At 51.1% G+C, this 21,480-nt stretch overlaps 1 protein-coding gene across 2 annotated transcripts in view; it reads left to right on the top strand.

The window, feature by feature from the left end:
* Positions 1-4,005: 4,005 nt before the first annotated feature.
* The window catches only part of KIF1C (kinesin family member 1C), a 28,010-nt gene continuing 10,535 nt past the window's right edge, over positions 4,006-21,480 (top strand). The window contains exons 1-18 of one of the 2 annotated variants that reach the window (XM_056114926.1): positions 4,006-4,156; positions 5,866-5,986; positions 6,229-6,361; positions 6,770-6,846; positions 7,250-7,429; positions 8,042-8,107; positions 9,376-9,554; positions 9,650-9,761; positions 10,198-10,275; positions 10,424-10,489; positions 10,604-10,679; positions 11,160-11,238; positions 11,773-11,918; positions 12,805-12,974; positions 13,130-13,209; positions 13,329-13,404; positions 19,506-19,585; positions 20,422-20,516. In XM_056114926.1, coding sequence (XP_055970901.1) covers positions 6,256-6,361; positions 6,770-6,846; positions 7,250-7,429; positions 8,042-8,107; positions 9,376-9,554; positions 9,650-9,761; positions 10,198-10,275; positions 10,424-10,489; positions 10,604-10,679; positions 11,160-11,238; positions 11,773-11,918; positions 12,805-12,974; positions 13,130-13,209; positions 13,329-13,404; positions 19,506-19,585; positions 20,422-20,516 — 1,666 coding nt within the window. In that variant the 5' untranslated portion in view covers positions 4,006-4,156; positions 5,866-5,986; positions 6,229-6,255. The remainder of the gene's footprint in view (positions 4,157-5,865; positions 5,987-6,228; positions 6,362-6,769; positions 6,847-7,249; positions 7,430-8,041; positions 8,108-9,375; positions 9,555-9,649; positions 9,762-10,197; positions 10,276-10,423; positions 10,490-10,603; positions 10,680-11,159; positions 11,239-11,772; positions 11,919-12,804; positions 12,975-13,129; positions 13,210-13,328; positions 13,405-19,505; positions 19,586-20,421; positions 20,517-21,480) is intronic. The other variant, XM_056114925.1, reaches the window with a different exon arrangement.

The following is a 21,480-nucleotide window of genomic DNA, read 5'->3' as shown; positions in this document are numbered from 1 at the left end:
ATTAAAAACTATTTAGTAGACAAACTTTATACTATTGTGAAATTTGTGATTGTCAATCAGGTTTACATCCTAATTACCTTATAATCTATTATATTTGTGAAAATTATCACTTATAAATGTATACATGTATACACTTATGTATACATGTATACATATATGTATACATGTATACATATATACATTTATAAATTTCCATTGAAGGATAAAAGAGCTTAAAAGGGACTTCTAGTTAGAAAGGGACATTTCTTTTTTTTTTTTGTAAATACTTTATTTATTTATTTTTGCTTTTTGGGTCACACCCGGTGATGCTCAGGGGTTACTCCTGGCTCATGCACTCAGGAATTGCTCCTGGCGGTGCTCGGGGGATCATATGGGATGCTGGGAATCGAACCTGTGTCGGCCATGTTGGCTGCGTGCAAGGCAAACCCCCTACCCGCTGTGCTATCGCTCCAGCCCCAGAAAGGGACATTTCTATTTGCTGTACACACTGGGTGAATCTGACAAGCACAAGAAATGTGAAAAAAGGTAAAGAAAATCAAATTAAATTTTTGAAGCCAAATTTATAAAGTAAGATAAATTTAAAGAGGGAGTTAAAGGCAGTTACAAGGCTGGGATGATTAAAAAAGGATGGGGAGTCTCTAGATGGAATAGAGGTATTTGTGGAGTTGATATGGAATTGGCAGTTGGAAACAGAAGTGGCAGAATTGAGGTTGATAATTCAGGTATGAGTGGCTAGTGAAAGTTAAGTGTGGACAGAGTGGTCCATTGGTGACAGGGAAAAGAGGGGTAGTTAGGGAAGTCTTTAGGTAAAAAACAGTGAGGAGAGATAAGTTTCACAAGGTCAGAATTAGGGACAGCCCAAGATGACTGAGAGTAGTCAGGGTGGTTAGAAAGTTAGATAAAAATTCTAGGTAAGGGGCTGGAGTGATGCTAATTTTTTTTTAATTTTTATTAGTGAAACACCATGAGGTACAGTTGTAGACTTACAAATTTTTGTGCTTGGGTTTCAGTTATACAATGATCGAGTTCCCATCCCTCCACCAGTGCCCATTCTCCACCACCAATGATTCCAGTATCCCTCCCACCCACCCCATTCCCCCCCATCCCACCCCGCCTCTGTGGCAGGGCATTCCTTTTGTTCTCTTTTTGGGTACTATGGTTTGCAAGAGGCATTGAGTGGCAATCATGTTTGGTCTATAGTCTACTTCATTATGCATCTCCCATCTTGGGGGGATCCTCCCAACACCCTTTATTTGGTGTTCCCTTCTCTATCTGTGCTGCCTTTTCCCCTAGCACGTGCGACTGGCCTCCAAGTCATGGAGTAAACCTCCTGGTACTTATCTCGGCTATGCTTGGGTGTTAGTCTCCTATTTTGTTATTTTATGTTCCCCAGGTGAATGCAATCTTTCTATGTCTGTCCCTCTCTTTCTGACTCATTTCACTTAGCATGATACTTTCCATGTAGTACCACTTGTATGTAAATTTCATGACTTCATGGAGTGATGTTAAATTAGGCAGGGTGCTAGTCCTGCATGCAGTGGACCTATTCTATCCCTGGCACCACATATGGTCCCTCAAACCTTGTGGGAAGCCAGGAGTAAGCCCTAAGCACAGTGGAGTGTGGCCCTCAAATGAACAAACAAACAATTCTAGGTCCTGGCTCAGGAGATAGCTCAAAGGGTTGGAGCGCAAACCTTGTTCAATCCCTGGCACCACACAGGCTACTGAGCAACACAAGGACTGACCTCTGAACACTGAGCTGGAAATTGTCCCAAATAAGAAAATGCTAGGTAGCGGCTGGAGTGATTGCACAGCGGGTAGGGCGTTTGCCTTGCATGCGGCCGACCCGGGTTCGAGTCCTAACATCCCATATGGTCCCCTGATTACCGCCAGGGGTAATTCCTGAGTGCAGAGCCAGGAGTGACCCCTGTGCATTGCTGGGTGTGACCCAAGGTAAAAAGGTAAAGGTAAAGGCCCTCCCGTTGATCGTCGATTTGCTCGAGCGGGCCCAGTAACGTCTCCACTGCAGACTTTGTTGTTACTGTGTCTGGCATATCGAATACTCTCGGTAGCTTGCCGGGCTCTCCGAGAGGGGCGGAGGAATCGAACTCGGGTCGGCCATGTTGGCCGCTTGTAAGGCGAACGCCCTACCGCTGTGCTATCGCTCCAGCCCCCAAAAAGGAAAAAAAGAAAAAGAAAATGCTAGGTAAGTTAGGAGATTGACAGTAGGCAAAATGAAGGATGGACCAGGAATTGAACTGAAAACTTCGAGTTAACAAGTATTTATCCAAGGGCAACTAAGAATGGTTTGAGAAAGCAGGTTTAAAAAGGGGCAGGGGTGGGGTCAGAGAGGTAGTACACGGAGAAGTCATTTGCTTTGCACATGACCAATCACAGGCATCCCATATGGTTCCCCAGCACCGCCAGGTGTAATTCCTGAGTGCAGAGCCAGGAATAACCCCTGAGCATCACAGAGTGTGACCTCTCCCTCAAAAGAGACCCCCTCTTAAAAATAAAAAGGGGCAGGTGTGTGACGGAAAGAGAGTTCAAATAGGAGAGTTCATCTTTCAAGTAGAAAGATTCGTTTGACGCCCGCACAACGAAGTGCCCTCAAGGTTGACCTGGGTTCTTTTCCAGATCCCATACAGTCCTCAGGGCCATGCTAGGCGAAATTCCTGAGTGCAGAGCCAAGAGTAATACTGTTGGGTGTGGCTCCAAAACCCACCCCCACTTCCTAAAAGAAGAAAACGAAAAATATGGCTCTCCCCCCAATATAAACCCAAGGTGCTCTAAGCACCACGGGGAGCTATTCCCCAGGAATTAAGCGAACAGCAGTCCAGGCACTGAGCGTTGCTCCAGCCCTCCCTCCCTTGAAAATGAAAGAGAAAAACGTATTCAAGGGCCAATCAGGAAAAGGGGCAGTTAAGTTGGGAGGAGGGGCAGGAGAGAAACATGTCTTCCTAGGGTGGCAAAGGAACAATCTAGAAAAAACGAAGACAGTTGGGGGTGTCCAGAGGGTGCTCCGGGGCCGGAAAGGGTGAGCCGGGGCAGTTGGGGACTGTCCCCCTTCAACTCTCTGAGGTCGGGCTGGAGGAATAAACTCCGGAGGAAGCCGGGCGGCCCCCGGACAGTTGGCCCTGGGCAGCAGCCTGCGCTGACGGGGCAGTCCGGAGGGGTCGGGCCATGGGGGTGCGGGTGAAGCCCTGGGCGTGAGGGCCGGGGCCGGGCCGTACGCGGACTGGGCAGCAGTCGCACTTTCGGGAAGAGGGGGAGTCTTCTCCCCGCTCTTTGTGGGGGCGAAAGGAGTCGGACGCGGAGGGTACCAGCCTGAGGGGAGAAAGCGGAATCAGAGGGAGGGTGGCCGGGCCTGAGGTGGCACCCAGATCCGAGGCGCCAGCTCGGGTCTGAGGCGGCGACTCGGCCGACTCATCCTGATGAACCCGACGGCCAGCAGGGCCGGGCAGAGCGCCCGGTGGCTCCGCCGCTGCCGACCGCGTCGGACGAGGCACCTGAGGCAGCGCGCGGCGAGTTCCAGAACGGAGGGGCGAGGCGAGGCGGGCGGGGCAGCGAGCGGCCGCGACGGGAGCCGAGGGCGGGGCTGGCGGCGCCGAGCGCCAGGGGGCGGGGCCGGAGCGGCCCACCCTGGGCGGGGCTCGGACGAGGCTCCGCCCCCGGGCGCGCCTCCGACGGCGGCGACGCGCCCGGCTCCGGGCCCCGGTCCCCGTGCGGGGTCTGGCCTCACCTTTCCTGGCCCCCGCGCGTCACTGACCCTCCCAGATCCTGGCATCCTGCTCCCTCCTCTCCGCCCGCACCTCGGCTCCCCGCCCGGCCCGGCGGGCCCCACGGTCCCAGCGGCATTGCCGTTTTAACGGGAGCGGTCCAGGGCTCTCCCGGGCCCTCCTCGGGACGGCGCGCGCCCGCCGCCCGCGTGCGCGGCCCCGCCGCCCCCCTCCCCTGGCTCCCGCCCCAGCTCGAGCTGCCCGGGCGGGCGCCGGCCGCAGGCGCCGCAGCTGCTGCCGCCCCGGGGCGCGAGTCCGCCGCCCGCCGCCCCGGGACCCGGCGCGGGCCGGGGGCAGCCCCAGCTGGTCCCGGAGCTCCCGCTCCCGCCTCTCGCCTCCCGAAAGTTCGTCCCCGGCGCTCGGAGCCCCGCGACGAGGTGAGAGCCGGGGAGCGGGTGGGGGCGGGGGCGGAGCTGCGGAGGACGCCCGCGCCGGAATGTGCCGGGCTGGGGGGAGCGGCGGGTCCCTGTCGCGAGACCCGGCGCGGCCGGCGGACCGGGGCGGGCTCACGTGCCGTTCGCCGCCCGCGGCGCAGAGACGGGCCGGGCCGGGGGCGGCCGGCGGCGGCCGGGGGAAAGGGTCCGCGAGCCGCCCGGAGACGGGCCGGGGCCGGGCTCGCTGGAGGGACGCCGGCGGGCGGGTGGCAGTCGCCGGCGGCCCCCTTTGCGCTTCGTTCGCCGCGACCCAGGCGCGGCCCCGCGCAGAGTCCCAGCGCCTGGACGCTGCTCCGGCGGGCGGGCCCCTGCGCTCGGACAGCCCTTTCTCCCCCGACGCTCTGGTCCCGCCGGCGTCACCCTCGTGTCCTCTTCCAGAACCCCTTCCCGCCGCTGGGTAGGGCCGGGGCCAGGGCTGTTTCTCCCGGGACGAGCTTCTGTGGTTTCTGCCGCCCCTCCCGTGCGGGGACAGGCCGACCCCTCTCGCCTCGCGCCCCGCCGAGGAAGCCTGGCGAGGCGAGGCCGGCGGGATCGGGCTCGGCCCGTGGGAGCCGCGGAAGGGACACCGGTGTCCCGCTCCGCTTCGCAGCCCTCCGCCCTGCTGTCCGTGGGCGTGGGCTGCTCGCCTCCCCTTGCAGGGTGTGGGCACCCGATCACCCGCATTCCTGGACTAGCCTGGCACCTTCCCCCGGGCGGCGGACGCGGCGCAGTGGCCCGGGCTGGACTGGGACCTCTTTGCTCTCTCCCCTCCTTCCGAGGGAGACCCCGGTTCTTCTGTTCTCCCCACAAAGACTCGGGTGTTCTGGATCCCCCTCTGGAAGCGCTCTGGGGATTGCTGGGGCACGGTGGTTACAGGATGACCCCACCCTCTGCTCTCCATTGTCCTGGAGCCTGAGGAGGAAGTTCTGGGGACAGGGCAAGGGGCTTAGGCCCACGCCGCCCTGTGGGTCCCGCTCCTGGGCTGTACCTCCCGGCCTTGGACTTTGCCCGGCAGCGATCCCTCCCTCCTGTGTGGATGTTGTGGGCCCAAGGTAGGAGCTCCTCTTCCCAGCTGACCTCCTGGGAGGGATTTTAGGGCTTGTTTTGTGTGGGAATTCTTTTTCTCTTCTTATCTTCTCCTGGGCTACCAATTTGTACAGAGCTCTCTTTCCTGTCTTCTGTGTTTGTCATCTTATGTCTCTCCTTCCTTTCCTCTTCCCATTATTTCCTTCAGAGCATGACTTGAGTCTTACCCTTCGCCTGTCTCCTCTTTTCTTAGATTATGTGTTTTTCTACCCTTTCTTTCCCCCTTTCTAGTCCGTGTGTCTGCCCAGGGGTTCCACTCTCTGAATTGCCTGGTGCCCAGCCTGCTCCCCCCAGTCTCTCTCTCTCTCTCTCTCTCTCTCTCTCTCTCTCACTCTCTGTCTCCCTCTCTCTCTCCCTCCCTCTCTCTCTCCCTCCCTCCTCATCTGAACGTTCAGTACACTTGTGAGTGACGAGGAATAAAAATATCTCCATCCCTGCCCTTGGATTCACATTGCATTCAGCCGCTCCAGAGAGCTGAATCCTGGGACCTTTCCTAACATCCCCTGCCCCTTGCTCTCCAACTTTGGAATCCCAGACACAACTCTGGAGCCACAGGTGTCTTCTAACCACTCTTTCCCCATAACCAGGGTTTCCCTCACAGCCTCAGCTGGTGTGGCCAGGCCCCAAGTGTAGGATGGGGCTTCCCCTACGAGGGCCGGTGGCAGCCAGATCTGATACAGGCCCCCAGGTCTGGGGCCAGGACACCAGGTAATTCTGGGATGACCGCCCAGTCCCTACAAGCTGGGATATAGCTGGGGAGAGAGGCAGGAACACTTTTGGGTGTCCCTGACAAGAGCGACACTTACGGGAAGCCCAGGGGACTCGAAGTTGGGTTTTTGAGGGACCAGGTAGCTGGGGAATTGGGGTGGAGAGACGAATTCCTGGGAGAAGCTGGGAGGCAGTTTTTGGGTTCTCCTTGATGCCTCTGACCTCTTCTGTCCTTGCTCCAGCTGAGGAGGGTGGGCATATCTGGAGCTATGACTGGTGCCTCCGTGAAAGTGGCAGTGAGGGTTCGTCCCTTCAATGCCCGTGAGACGAGCCAGGATGCCAAGTGTGTGGTCAGCATGCAAGGCAGCACCACCTGTGAGTGAATCCCCGGGGCCGGGCGTTCTGGGCCCCCCATGCAGGCTCATCCTGCTGGCTGGACTAGGAGGAGGGCTGCAGTGGGTATAGAGCAGGTGCTGGTTGTGAGGGCGGGGGCTGGAGCAGACTGGCCTTTCTGTGTTCCCAGTCCCTGGGAAGGGGGAATGTTGGCTTGGAGCCCTCCATTGCCCAATCCAGGAGGCAAGCCCAGGGGGCGGGTCCTAGGAGCCAAAATTAGACTTGGTAGCAGGAGGGGGTTGGGATTATTAAAAGGGAGAGATGAATTAGGACAGAGGTTGGGGAGTGGGATGCCTTGATTCTGGGGGCTTGTAGGGAAGTTGGCAGAGGTGGGAAGTAACTGATTTTGGCCTTTCTTCCCTTTTCTATTTTTTTTTTTAACTTCTACAGCCATCATAAATCCCAAACAGAGCAAGGATGCCCCCAAAAGCTTCACCTTCGACTACTCCTACTGGTCACACACATCGGTGAGGTCATTGATTGGGGGGAGAGCTGAGCAGTGAGGAACATGGAATATTTAGGTCCCTGGGAGGGGACATAGCTGGGAAATAGGACTGGTTTGGATTAGTTTGGTTCCAGGATCCCTGTGTGGATATGGATAGAATCTTTAGTTTGGGGGGTTGGCCTAGTATCAAATGGGGAGAGGCAGGATGTACGTACCACGTCCTTGGTATAATTAGGACGGTCAGGAGACTGGGATCCTTAGGGACAGTTAGGATCATGATGGGGGTAGGGAACCCACAAGACCTTTGGTGGGGTCTTTGATGGAGCCTACAAGATCAGTGATTGGGGCGAGGCTTTTGGGACTTAGACATCAAAGACTAAAATGATTTAGGATTCTGCTTCTTTCTTTACTTCTCTTTCATCTAGGCTGATGACCCCCAGTTTGCATCTCAGCAGCAGGTCTATAGGGACATTGGAGAAGAGATGCTACTCCATGCCTTTGAAGGCTACAACGTGTGCATCTTTGCCTATGGGCAGACTGGGGCTGGAAAATCTTACACCATGATGGGGCGGCAGGAGCCAGGACAACAGGGCATTGTGCCCCAGGTACAAGCCCAGGACCTTCCAGAATATCTCTTCAGCTGGCCCTAGAGGAGGGAGACAGGGATTGAGCCTTAACCTGACTCTCTGAGGCCATTAGTGATAGGGGATATGATGGAGAAGGATTGGCAACTTGAACATATAGGGTCCTTTGTGGGTCTTTGTCCCACTAGAGAAATGATATTCACTGAGCAGAATGCTTTGGCATCGGAGATTCTTGGTTTTGAGCTCTAGTTTTGCCACTTAGTAGTATTTTGCCCCATCTTATAATTACTTGTGAACATAGTCCTCCAACAGACTTGTGATTCATAAGTCAAGATGTTGACTTTTGTAGAAAAACTTGTTGTGGATAACTGAGAGTTGACTTGTTCTGTAGTTAAATCAGAGTCTTGGACAGTGGCTGTTTTTGCAACCTTAACTGACATTCAGCTCACTGAATGACAACCTATGACTCTGGGCAAGTGCAAACCTCTCTGAGGTTATTTTTTGTCTGTAAAATGGGATCAGCCCTCTCTCCAGGTTGGGATAAGGGTCTATCAGGGTCATTTGGGATAGGGCCAGACTTTATGCTGGGCACCAAAATACTGTGAACAACATCTTCTCTGTGTTTTCCTTCAGCTCTGTGAGGATCTCTTTTCTCGTGTTAGCAAAAACCAGAGTGCTCAGCTATCCTATTCTGTAGAGGTAAGTTCAGGTCCTGGTGGAGGTGGAGATGTGGGTAGGAGTGGGGATGTGGGTTGGAGGGAGCACTATCTCTGGGCAGGAAGAAGAACAGAGTAATTAAGACCAAAGACAAGGCTGGAGAGATAGTTTGATGGGTTGGCAACCTATTTTGCGTGCTGAATTCTATCTGTGGCATCACATGGTCCCGAGCACACCACTGCAGGAGACCCCCAAGCTTTTAAGCAGACAGCCTGGGTACTAACTCTAGTTATGGGCGAATCATTTCATCTCAGCTCCTGAGTATGATCATCTGTGAACTGTTAGTGATTGAATCCTCTTCCTAGAGTCGTTAGATCAGTGGGTTCATTCATACAAGATGGTTAGCACTGGTACCAGAGAGATAGTACAGGGATAGGTATTTGCGTGTGTCTGACCTGGTTTTGATCCCCAACCCCCATATGGTTTTCCAAGCCCAGCAGTAGCGAACCCCAAGCACAGAGCTAATAGTGAATCCTGAGCACAGTCCTAGGAGTCCTAGCACTGAGAACTGCCAGGTGTGGCCCAAAGACTTAAAAAAAAGGGGGGGGAGGGGAGAGAGAGAAAGGGAGAGAGAGAGAGAAGGAGAGAGGAGAGAGGATGCTTAGCTGGCCAGAGCAATAGTACAGCAGGTAGGGCATTTGCCTTACATGCAACTGACCCAGGTTTGATCCTCGGCATCCCATATGGTCCCTGAGCACTGCCAGGAGTAATTCCTACATGCAGAGCCAGGCGTAACCCCTGAACATCACTGGGTATAACCCCTCAAAAAAAGATACTTAGCATCATGACTAGGGAATAGTAAATACTTAATGTATATTAGTTGTAATTATCTATATTATATTCAGAGTGGTTTTGAGGGTAAGATTTTCAGTAGTATGACTCACTTTGTTACTTTTTTATTTTACATGTTTATTTACTTTGGTTTGGGAGCTACATCCTGTGATACTCAGGGAATATTCCTGGCTCTGTGCTTAGGAGTGGTATTTGGGGGACCATATGTGGTGCTGGGGTTTGAACTGGGGTAGGCCATGTGCAAAGCAAGTGTCTTACCTCCTGTACTATCTCTCTGGTCCTTTTTCACTTCAAAAGATCATTTGCTTATTTGGGGGCACTCCTAGTGATGCTCAAGTAATAATACTCTCAGCTAGGAACTCAAGGGACCATCTGATACTGGGGCTCAAACCTGGGTCTCCTGCTGCATGTAATTATGTACTCCAACTTGTTACTTTTTACTTGCTTCTCCTACTTAGGTGAGCTATATGGAGATCTACTGTGAGAGGGTCCGAGACCTCTTGAACCCCAAGAGTCGGGGCTCTCTACGGGTCCGGGAGCACCCCATTCTGGGTCCCTATGTGCAGGACCTGTCTAAGCTGGCTGTGACTTCCTATGCAGACATTGCTGACCTCATGGACTGTGGAAATAAGGCGCGGTGAGGCAGGCTGACAGTGGTGGGAGAGGGAATCAGGGTTGGGTGTGGTGAAAGTTGGGCCCCAGTGACGACTCTCTCCCCTGCACTCCACCTAGGACTGTCGCTGCCACCAACATGAATGAGACCAGCAGCCGGTCCCATGCTGTCTTCACCATTGTCTTTACACAGCGCTGTCATGACCAGCTCACAGGATTGGACTCAGAGAAGGTAGGCTCCCCCACTTCCCCTACCCCCATATGGTAACAGGACAGTGCTGTGTTTAAAGGGTCCTTCTTTTTGCTGGGGATGGTTTGATTGCCTCCTTGGGACGCCCACAGCCCTCTCTGTTTTCCCTCTTATCAGTATAGTGCAACGTCCTATTTACTTGCTTGTTCTAGTAGAATTCTGAGGGTAGGGCTGGATCCTACTTTGTCCTTGTCTTGATGCACAGTAAATACCTGTAAATGAATGAGCCAGTGGATGAATAGCCAACCTTCACTGTTGTCTTTTTATGTCTTGTTTCCTCCTCTTTCCTTCCCTTGTCCCCTTCTGCCCATTCTGGCTTTCTCTGTTCCTTACCAGCTGACTGCTGGGTATCCGCAGATTGACTTGCCTCGTTCCCATTAATCTTCATCACCTTCTGCCTCTCTTTCTGTGACCCTAGGTTAGTAAGATCAGTTTGGTGGACCTCGCTGGTAGTGAGCGAGCTGATTCCTCAGGGGCCCGAGGCATGCGTCTGAAGGTGAGAAATCTTAGGACGGATAGACTGGGGTAATACTGGGGACCATGTGTGATAGTCTCTAATCATAACCAGGATCTGGCTAATGGAAGGATGGGAAAGTGGATTAGAGTGAGTGGATGAGGAGGGACTCATTCCTCATTCTTTTTAGGAAGGTGCCAACATCAATAAGTCCTTGACTACTCTAGGGAAGGTCATCTCAGCCCTTGCAGATATGGTGAGACCTCGTGGTGGGAAGAGAAGGGACTCTGGGGAAGAGGACAAGGGTGTGTGTGTGGGGGGTGGCGGTGACACTTCCTGACTTGACCTCCTTACCCCTTCCATTCACCAGCAATCAAAGAAGCGGAAGTCGGATTTTATCCCTTACAGGGACTCAGTGCTCACCTGGCTACTCAAGGAGAATTTGGGTGAGGGTCTCCTTCTCTCTCTTAGCTGACCCTGACACCATTCCACTGACCCTTTTGGTATGACTGACAAATCCCCTTGCTACCCCTAGACTGCCCATTGTCTCCCCCCCTGACCTCGGGGCATTTTTGAAGATGTCCTGGTATGGTGATCAAGACCATGCCCTACCTGCTAAGCCAAGGATCTCTCTGATCTAGCTCCTCATGACCCCTTTTTCATCCTTGTCTGCTCATGACTTTTCCTCCTCCCAATGATTCTTGACTGCCCCATAAGTGTCAGTCTGCTCTCCTGTGATCTTGCCTTTGCTTCTTTTGACACTAGATTTCATAGTTAAATCCACAACTCTTAGCTTCACTGTACCTCAGACAGTGACCCTGGATCACTGAGACCCCGCCATTCACCTCTACCCCCACACCCCCCACCTCCAGCCTGACCCTTTGGAATCAGCCCTACTCAAGCTGGCGTCTACTGTCAATTTATAGGTGGGAACTCACGTACAGCAATGATTGCAGCCTTGAGTCCTGCAGACATCAATTATGAGGAGACTCTCAGCACCCTCAGGTGGGCCTTCTGCTCTAGCAGATCTGGTGCAATGTATAAAAAGTGCCAAGAACCTGGAACTCAGGATCGTACGCATATAGATAGAGTTGACCCTCAGCTCCAGTGTTTTAAAACTTGGAAAGGAGAGAGGAAACCAGGTAGCAGTCCAGGGGTCACTTGTTCCTGAAATCCACTAATTCCTGTCCATCAGATTAGACAGAACTCAGTAGGCAAAGCACATGTGTTGGGTTTCTTCATTTGTTTTTGGGCCATACCTGTTAATGCTGAGGGGTTACTACCGGCTCTGAATTACTCCTAGCAGTGCTCGCGACCAACCCCAGGTCAAACATGTGTAAGGCAAGTACCATACCTGCTGTACTAACTTTGTAGCCCCAAAGCACATGTTTTAGTGTGAGACAATTTTCAGCAATACATGGTCCTCTGAGAATCACCATGAGAAACCCTTAGTACAAAGCCAGGAGTAACTCTGGAGGAAAGCCAGATGTGGGCCCCCAAACAAATAAAAAATAATTCCTATTTTCCTATCTCTTCCAGATACGCTGACCGCACCAAGCAGATCCGCTGCAATGCCATTATCAATGAGGACCCTAATGCCAGATTGATCCGGGAACTGCAGGAAGAAGTGGCTCGGTTACGAGAATTGCTAATGGCTCAGGGGCTCTCAGCCTCTGCTCTGGGAGGTAGGATTCCAAAGAAAGGGCATCTCAGGGGTGCTCCCAGACCCACCTCATCCCTTTTTCAATGTTTGGGCCGAGAAGGGATCACCTGTCATGAAATCCTAGGCACAGAGAGAGAGAGAGAGAGAGAGAGAGAGTTAAGGAGAGGGACTTAGTAAGTCCCAGATGTTTCCGAATTTGAGGGAACTGATTCTCTGGAAGAGAGTCAGAATTCAGAGAACTTGGACAGGCCCATGAAGCTACTGAAATATTAGAAAATGGCAAGTTATGTATTTAAGGTTCAAATGGTAAATCATTAAGTGCAGGCTGTTAAGACACCTGCTTTGACAAATGTTACTGTCAGCTTCAAAAGAATAAAAAATGGTTTTTTTTTTAACATATGCTCATATTTACTGATAGCAACAGCATCTATGTTAGATGTTAAGCCAAGGTGATTACATGAGGTGTGAACTCTGCATTCACTCTTGGGGTCCATCCTTTTAGGACAGTAAGGGAATCCTTAGGGGCACAGTGAAGGAAATAAAGGTTTCAGTTCCTGGGAAGAGATTGGTAAGGAAGAGAAAAAAACGTTAAGGTCTCTTTTATCCCAAAGGGTAGAACTAGAAATAGCAGGCACATGTGACATGGGCAGATTTCAGCCCAATATGGCTTAGAACTTTCAGTGATGCAAGTCATCCAACAATGGAAGGAACTGGCTGCCTCATTCAGTCATGAACTCCCCATCCTTTCAGGGAACAAGCAGAGACGAGGTACCGTTTGTCAAAGCTGCGGTAAAAGGACTCCATGCTTGGTGTAGATTGACCAGATGTCTTTTAAAGTCCTTCTGTCTTGAAGCAGTTTCATCTTCCTATTCTGTCTGCCTATTCTCTTACCTCTTTCTCTCTCCTAGGCCTAAAGGTGGATGAGGGGAGTTCCGGAAGTGCTTTGTCTCCTCTATCATCTCCCGCTGTCCCAGCTTTACCCTCATCTCCCCCCGCACACAATGGGGAGCTGGAGCCATCATTATCTCCTACCTCTGAACCCCAGATTGGGCCTGAGGAGGCCATGGAGAGGCTGCAGGTAGGAAGTTGGAGCTGGCAAGGATTGAGGTCTGGGGCTGTTGGGAATTTAGTTCTCCATAGCCAGGGTTGAAGAGGAAGAAGGGATCCTGGGAGCAGTGTTACCCCACGGTGAATGTCTCAGACTACTGATCTTTGCCCATCTTTGTCCTGTAGGAGACTGAGAAGATTATAGCTGAGTTGAATGAGACCTGGGAGGAGAAGTTACGCAAGACGGAAGCCTTGAGGATGGAGAGGTACAGAGGGGCAGTAGAATGTGAGGGGGTGAGGGTTGCAAGAGAAGGTCAGGCTCTACGGAGAAAGAGTTTATGGGTCTGGATGATAAAAGCAATATATGCCTCTTCTTTGTCCTCAGAGAAGCGTTGCTGGCTGAGATGGGAGTGGCCGTTCGGGAGGATGGGGGAACTGTGGGTGTCTTTTCTCCGAAGAAGGTGAGCGAGGGATCAGGTGGGACATTTAGGAGACTGATGCTTAGAGAAGGGGGTTGGGTATGGCAAGGTAATAAGTTCCAACCCTCGGCTCTGAGGTCTCGGAATTGTCCCATGATCATCATTTCTGCCACTTCCTCTCTCTGCCTTTTCCCTGCCTCTTACTGTCAGAAAGCTGAGTGTTTATTAAATGAAGGTCGTCAAGGACAAGGGGCCACAGGATGACAGGCTCTTTGCCCTTGAGAATTTTAAGAGCTTGGTGTTTGCAAATATATCCTTCCGTGCAGGTTGCACATAGAGCTTCTCTTTGGATTTATTAGAAACTCGTTGTGCCAGTCATAAAGAAGTGGGAAGTTGGCATAGAGAGTTCTTATGTATATAGTCTTCTGTCAAATGAATTTTGTCTCCTGTGCATGTATTACTTACCAAAAAATAACTTTCAGAAACACTTTAAAGGGTAATTTGGGAAGACAAGACTATAAAGGGGGACTGGAGTGATAGTAGAGCAGGCAGAGCACTTGCTTCGTATGCAGCCAACCCAGGTTTGATCTCTGGCATCCCATATGGTGTACCCTGAGCACAGTGATTCCTGATTGCAGAGCCATAGTAACCCTTGAGCATTGCTGGCTGTGGCCCAAGAATCCCTCCTCCCCCCAAAATTCTAAAGGAAGAAAGGGAACAGAGGAGGAGTCTGTATATTGTAAGATGCTGATTATAAATGCTTTGAGAAGTTTAAAGAGGTGGTGATACATGGAAACTGTTTTCTCTTGAAAATGGGATGGAAGGTTGAGATTGTAAAATGGGCATGATTTGGGGAGTCCAGAGAGGGACAGGAAGAACAGTATGCCAAGGAAATACTAGACAGTGGCAGCTGAGTGGGCACACCAGCTCTGACATGTGCCTGCAACCTGGAAGAGTAGTAGGTGCTGGGTGAGAAAGCATGCAAGAGTGATCAGGCTCAGTTGGAGACAGTTATGATGCCTAAAATCGAATAACCAGCGTGGTCCAGGGACTGGCTAATCAGAATGACTGCTGTCTGTAGACAGCCAGTACAGCTTCATTTGTACTGATGAAGGAATGATGGGAGCCAGTTTGAGCAAGGCAGGAATTTCCAGTTCCACCAGGGAGCTTGTCACACCCGTTTGGTTCATGATATAAAGAAACCACAATAGGATCAGGTCCTTAGTCAGAAACGCTGTGCCCAGGGCCTGACAGGGTCTCTGCGGGTGGTTTATTGGAGGTATGGAGTTATGAGAAGAAGGGGCCTTGCGATACCCTGAGATCAGGGCCATCTGGGAGTCTGAACAAGTAGTGGTCATTGAAAAAGGATTGAAAAGAAGAGAGGGATTTGTCTTGTCTGAGACACAGCAGGCAACAAGAGGTTTTGCGTGGTGTGTGTGTGTGTGTGTGTGTGTGTGTGTGTGTGTGTGTGTGTGTGAGGCGCCTGGTCTGGAGCTCAGTACCAGGGTTTTGGCATTATTCTGAGGCCTGCCTGTACGGGAGGGACTAATGATGGCTTGCAGCTTGGCCTACAGTTGCTGTGGGGTGTTGTATACATGATGAAGTGTTTGCAGTGTAGTTACAGAGTTGGAGAAATGGCAGAAGAAACTAGTAGTTGTGGGTGTTTGTTCTCTGGAGGCCTCACACTGCCAGGAATGCTACCTATAAAGGACCAATGGGAAGAGGTTTTAAATTGTTTTTGTAAAGCTAGGAAACAGTAAAATAGTACTTAAAAGGTGTGTGAGGTATAGGGGAAATTTTTTCCCTTCTCACCCTGTGCTTCCACTCCCAGAGACAAGCCTGTTATCAGTTCCTGCTGTATTTGTTCCTCCCGAAGTGGTCTGCCTGTGCAGGCATGTGTTACGTATAATTATCCAGATGCGTGCACACAAAGGGCTAGTAGTGGCGGAATGCCGTCAGTTTCAGCTTGTAATAATGTAGAACAGAGTTCTGCCTGTTTTTCATGGCATCAGAATCTTGCAAAGATGTAGGGTAATTTAGAACCATTATCAGTTTATTTATAGCTGTTATCTGTTTCTTATCTATTAGGTATATCTTACCATTTATTACTGATGTCCATTTAGATTACTTTTTGTTAATATAAACAACGTCACTATGGATAATCGGATAATCTTCTAGATCGGTCTGTTATTTGTAGAGAAACTTCCCAGAGGTGAAAACTTTGGGTCAGATGGCAGGTATGCACAATTTTTACCAGTTGGGACCAGAATGATAGTATAGTGGGTTGGGCACTTGCCTCGAATGTGGCTAATCCAGGTTTGATCCCCGGCATCCCATATGGTCCACTGAGACGACCAGGAGTGATTCCTGAGTACAGAGTCAGAACTAACCCCTGAGCACAGCCAGGTGTGAGCCCCACCATTTTTTTTTTATTCTTAACCGTCCTCCCATCCTGAAAGGCAGCAAGACTTCCCAAATTATTGCCTTTTTTTTTTTTTTGCTTGGATCTTCCTTTACAGGTCTTGAGATGGGAGGATGGGGATAGAGATCAACTCTGGGTTCCCTTCCCCCAACCTTGACCTAAAGAGCTTTCAGCTTATCTGCTTGACGTATTAGGCTTGTAGGTAAAGTTTCATTGGAACAAAGGGTTCTAGGACTGAACAGAGATAGCAAAACACTGCTCTGAATCATGTCCCTTCTCTCTAGGGGTAGATTGCTTTCAGCTTTCTGAGCCCATCAGTGTTTGCCAGTCCCAGAGCAGGTCTGATACCTCAGTTGTAGAGAGGGGATATGAGCATCACTCAGGAAAGAGGAAATGTTGCAGCAGTGATTATTGAGGATACACACTGTATTCATGCTATCTTAAACATAACTTAAGGGTCACTTTTGGGGCCCCCAGAGAATTACAAGGCTTCAAATACTAGCTGTTACTCCATGCTTTCATGCCTCTGTTTTTATTCAGTCTTCTTTCATCTGTAATAGTTTTTCTTCAGTGTGTCCATATCCTCATCTTCAAAGACTAGCTCTCAGGCTGTTTTTCTCTTTTTTTTTATTGTTGATTTTGTCCCACACCCCATTGTGCTGAGGGCTTACTCCTGGTTCTGTGCTCAGGGATCACTCCTGGTGGGCTTGCAGGACGATATGGGGGCCAGGGATCAAATCTGGGTTGTTTGTCTGGAAGGTAAACGTCCTACCTACTGTACTATCTCTCTGGCCCCTCAGATTACTTTCTGATAGAGTCTTCCTACCCCACTGAGGTTCTTTGGTATGTCCATGTCCTCCTCATCCTCAAAAACCAACTAGCTTGTGTGAGACACTAAATTTTTAATTTTTGGGGGGCGCCACTTCTAGTGTTGCTCAGGGGCAACTTCTGGCACATACGTCAGGGTCAGTCCCAGCAGTGCCAGAGATCAAACCTACACCTCCATGTATGTAAAGCTCTGTGTGCGCCCTTCCAGGACACAGTGGCATTCAGCTCCCTGGGAATGAATGAATGAATGAATGAATGAATGAATGAGCTAATAAGAGTATGAAAAGATCAGTATCTACTCTGACTACTATGAAACATTATCGGCCACTTGTAAGATTATCTCTGCACGAACTCTTACCTCTTCAAGATGATTTTGATCTTTCTAACAGCATCGCAGCATCTGTTTTTACTCCTTTTTTTGGTTTGTTTTTGGTTTTGGTTTTTGGGCCACAACTGGTGGTGCTCAGGACTTACTCCTGGCTCTGCACTCAGGGATCACTCCAGGAAGTGCCCAGGGAACCATATGGGGGAATGGGAATCAAACCCAGATGATTCCCAGAATCAAGCACCTGCTGTACTAATGCTCTGTCTCTTAACTCATGTTTATGTCCTGCCTATAAGCTTACTAGGATCTTCACCATAGAAATACCACAGTAAATTCTTGTAGAATGTAGGCAGGGGATATTTTGTTGGGTTGGATGGCATAGGAAAATTTTACGAAGTAGCATTCGAGGGGCTGGAGCAATAGCACAGCGGGTAGGGTGTTTGCCTTGCATGCAGCCGACCTGGGTTCGATTCCCAGCATCCCATATGGTCTGCCAGGGGTAGTTCCTGAGTGCAGAGCCAGGAGCAACCCCTGAGCATCACTGGGCATGACACCCCCCCACCCCCCAAAAAAAAGTAGCATTTGAGACAGACGTAAGGACTGTGAAGGAAGTGAATGATTCTGACAGGTAGAGGTGAGGTGGGGCCAGAAATAAGACTGTTTCAGGCAAGAGAACATGGAGAGCAACTCCAGGCCCTCCCTGGTAGTCTGATCTGTGAAAAGTCTGCTTCTGGAATGCGTACTCAGTCGACTATTAGGCGTTTTACCACAGAAGAGAAGAGCAGGACCCACAGAGGGGCTTGGATTGGTGCTTCGTTCCCTGTCCTGGAAGGGGCCAGGGGCTCCAGCGTTTGAGGCAAGGTCAAGTCAGATGGTTATGGGAGGTCAGCCATGGTGTGATATGAACAGAGTTGGCAGGAATCCAGGCAGGCCTGTGGCAGGATGGTGCAGAGGGTACAGACAAATGTGTACTGAGACGACAGCCGGTCAGGAGGGAGACTTCTCTGGGCTTGGCAGCCGGGGTGAGAGGGAGTGAGAGGGAGCAAGGCTCATGTACTGCCAGTGCCACATGCCTGGGGTGGGCGTGAGTGTCAGGAGAAACAGAACTCAGGAAAAGTGCTTTGGGGGAAGGGAATGGCTGTGTTTTCAACACGGAGCAGAATAAGGATCAGGTCTGTGCGATGGATTGGTCAGGTAAGTTCTGGTGAGGCCGTGGACAAGCAGTGATTAGGAAAGGGCAAGGGGGGCCTGTTAGAAGATGTGGGTTTGCTTTATTTCTTATAGATTTATTTTTTGCTGCTCTTTTTAGGGGTTCTACCTGGTGATTTTAGGTCCCGGAGCTATTCTACTAGTGGTGCTGGGGCAGGGCTGAGTTGCAGAGGATCCGACTCAGGATATGAGGCATGGGATCTAGATCAGAGGGCTGGAACACACACCAGAGGCCTGCATGGTCCACTGGACACTGCTGGAAGCGAGCCTGAGCACCGAGCCGGAAGTGGCCCCTGAGCGCTACTGGGTGTGGCTCCAAAACCAAACAGAGCAAAGCAAAAACTCGTGCCTCGCGCATGCTCGGCATGTGTTGAGCCTCTTGGGCTAGCTCCCTGGCGTCTGAGTTATTTTCCTTTGAGCTGATACTGAAAATTTGTTAGTTATAAAGGTGATCTTTGCTGCATAGAAATTCAAGCTAGAATGAAGGGTGGGAGCTATCAGCGCCCTAACCAATCTCTTCTTTTACTCTTCAGAAACATTTTGGCTTGTTTTGTTTCTGGGTCACACTGGCAGTAGTTGGAGATCATGTAGCTGCACTGATTGAACCGAGGCCTTTGTGCAAAGCGTGTACCCAGCCCAGTGAGCTGTCTCTGCAGCTCCTCTCTAGATACGTATTGAGGGAAGAAATGATGGCGAGGGACACAAGGAAAGCAGAGAGGAGGGCAGAGACTTTCCAAGGTTCTGGGTCAGGGAATCTGCTAGGCCTCTGAAGACATAGGGAAGGGTTGCTGAACTGGGAGAGACATGTGGGTAGGGGCTTTGTCGGCCCCCTGTGAGGAAGGAGAGCGAAGGCCAAACTTCCTTGGAGGTGAGTTGAATAAGTGGGATCTGGGAGGGTGGGAGAGTTCATTAAGAACTGGGGGCGAGGGCCGTGGCGATAGTAGAGTGTGTAGGGGATTTGCCTTGCACGTGACCAGCCTAGGTTTGATCCTCGGCTTCACATATGGTCCCCAAAACACTACCAGAAGTAATTTCTGAGTGCAAAGCTAGGATTAACCCCTGAGCATCGCCAGGTGTGACCCCTCCAAAAAAGGGAATTGTGGGTTAAAGGGGCTGGAGATACAGTATAGTTGGTAGAGTGCTTGCCTCGCATGCAGCTGACTTTGTTTGATCCCCTATGTTTCATATGGTCCCCCGAGCTCTACCAGGAGTAATTCCTGAGTGCAGGATCAGGAGGAAGCCCTGAGCACTGCCGGGTGTAGCCCCAAAACAAACAAATCAAAAAAAAGAAAAAGGAAAGAACAGCCTTGCTGGAAGATGTCTACTGACCACTCTTATTCTTCCCCCTCCCCTCCTCAGACTCCCCACCTGGTGAACCTGAATGAAGACCCCCTGATGTCTGAATGTCTGCTTTACCACATCAAAGATGGCATCACCAGGTAGCGTTGATTGACCTATGGGGCAGCCTCTCCTTTTGGGGTATGGTTGTAGAGGGTCGACTTCACCTTCACTGGAGATACTGAGCACTTTGGACAGCTGCCTCCTTAGCTTCCTGAGAAGCTGCTGAGTCTAGCTGGTCAGTGGCAGAACTATCTCTTCTCACCACTCGAGTGTGGGCCAGATACCTCCTGGGACCAGCTGACCCAGTGCTTGTGGGGATTTACTGGAGTAGAAGAGTTGGTGGAACATACCATTGCACCCTTGTCCCTAGCATTCATTGGTGGGATCTTTCCTTATGGGGTGGGGAGGTGGGAATTATGGCCCCAGCCCGTATTATTGAGGGGCATGTTCACCTGAGCCTCGGTGCTGAAGGGCAGGGGCATTCCTGGTTAATGCTATATGGTGCCTCTTAGGTCACTCTCTGAAGTTAAAGAGGTGAAGTTTCCCCTTTCTCTCCCACCGCAGACATTTATATATGGGTGATCTTCGTGGGTAACAAGTGAGCCCTCAGGATAATCTACATTAGAGGTTAATTGTAATTGTGACCCAAAGTTGAGAGTGCCCATCCCGATCCAAGTTCCCTTTTCCCCTTTGCTCCATGACACAGTGACTAAAGACATGGACTTTGGGGTCAGGCAGATCTACACTTACATCCTAGCTTTCCTGCTGCTAGGCTGCATGATCTGGGGTCTGCTACTTTACCTCTTTGAGCCTCAGCTAATTCTGTGAAATGGGAATGATCATGCTTGGCCCATTAGTTGGATGAACTGGTGTTGAAAAGGAGCTTCATGAATGTTGGGCATCTGCTCATGAATGTTGGCCATTGCTTCCCCAGGGTTGGCCAGGTGGATGTGGACATCAAGCTGACAGGACAGTTTATTCGGGAGCAACACTGTCTGTTCCGGAGTATCCCTCAGTTGGATGGAGAAGGTATTGGGGACGAGAATTGAATGGCCACACCGGGGGAGAGAGATTTCCCTTGCTTCACCCCACACACCAGAGGCCTGAAGGGTTGTGCCCGCTCTAAAGGACTTCATGGTCATGGTGATTCAGGGAGAGTCCCAAGGGTCTGAATGTTTGCAACTCCCACCCCAGTCCCCTCACCGTGCGAGTGCAGAGTGTTGCAATGAGTGGGGAGTGGTGAGGGTCCCCTCGGCTGAACCAGAACTCTGTGGCTGACCCAGATCCTGGACCACAGTGCTGCTTTGCCAGGCGGTGCTTTGGGGGCTACCAGAGCCATACCCAGCAGGGCTGAGGGCTGGCGGGGGTGGGGGGGCATGAAGTGTTGAATTGAGCTTTGGGTTTTGTGCATGTGCTGTACCAGTGGGTTAACATCCCAGACCTGATTCTGATTCTTTTCTCTCTTCTTTTTCCCCCCTTGGGGGGCACACCAGCTATGCTCAGGGATCACTCCTGGCAGGGCTTAGGGGACCTTATGGGGTTGAGCTCATGCAAAACAAGTGCCCGGCCAGCCCTCTGTCTCACTGTTTCACCAGCCCCCAGACCCTGATTCTGTTCCTAGCGCCACATGGTCCCTGAGCACCAGAGGGCCTGAGAAGCACTGGACCCTTGAAGCTTTGCATTGAGCCACTGTCCTGGTCAAGGATCACTGGAAGGACTCCTAGACAGCTTAATCTCTTGGAAAAAACCCTACCTCCAGTCATATAAGATCAAATATAAATGTACATTCTGGTCATCTTTTTTGTTTGTGGAATTTTTAGGCCACACCTGGCAGTGCTTGGGATATTCCTGGCTCTGTTGCTTGGGGGTTTCTTCTGGGGATGCTCAGGGAGTGATATAATGCCAAAGATTGAACCCAGGTCTCCCACAGTAGAGCATGCTCTCAGCCCAGTCAGTTTGTTTTCATTCATAGCTGTGGTGCTCAGAACTTAGT

Source organism: Sorex fumeus, unplaced genomic scaffold (assembly GCF_029834395.1).
Source record: "Sorex fumeus unplaced genomic scaffold, SorFum_2.1 ptg000028l, whole genome shotgun sequence".
In the NCBI taxonomy this organism is placed as follows: Eukaryota; Metazoa; Chordata; class Mammalia; order Eulipotyphla; family Soricidae; genus Sorex; species Sorex fumeus.
The sequence above is the reverse complement of the archived record's forward strand: the minus strand, read 5'-3'. Positions and strand labels throughout refer to the sequence as shown.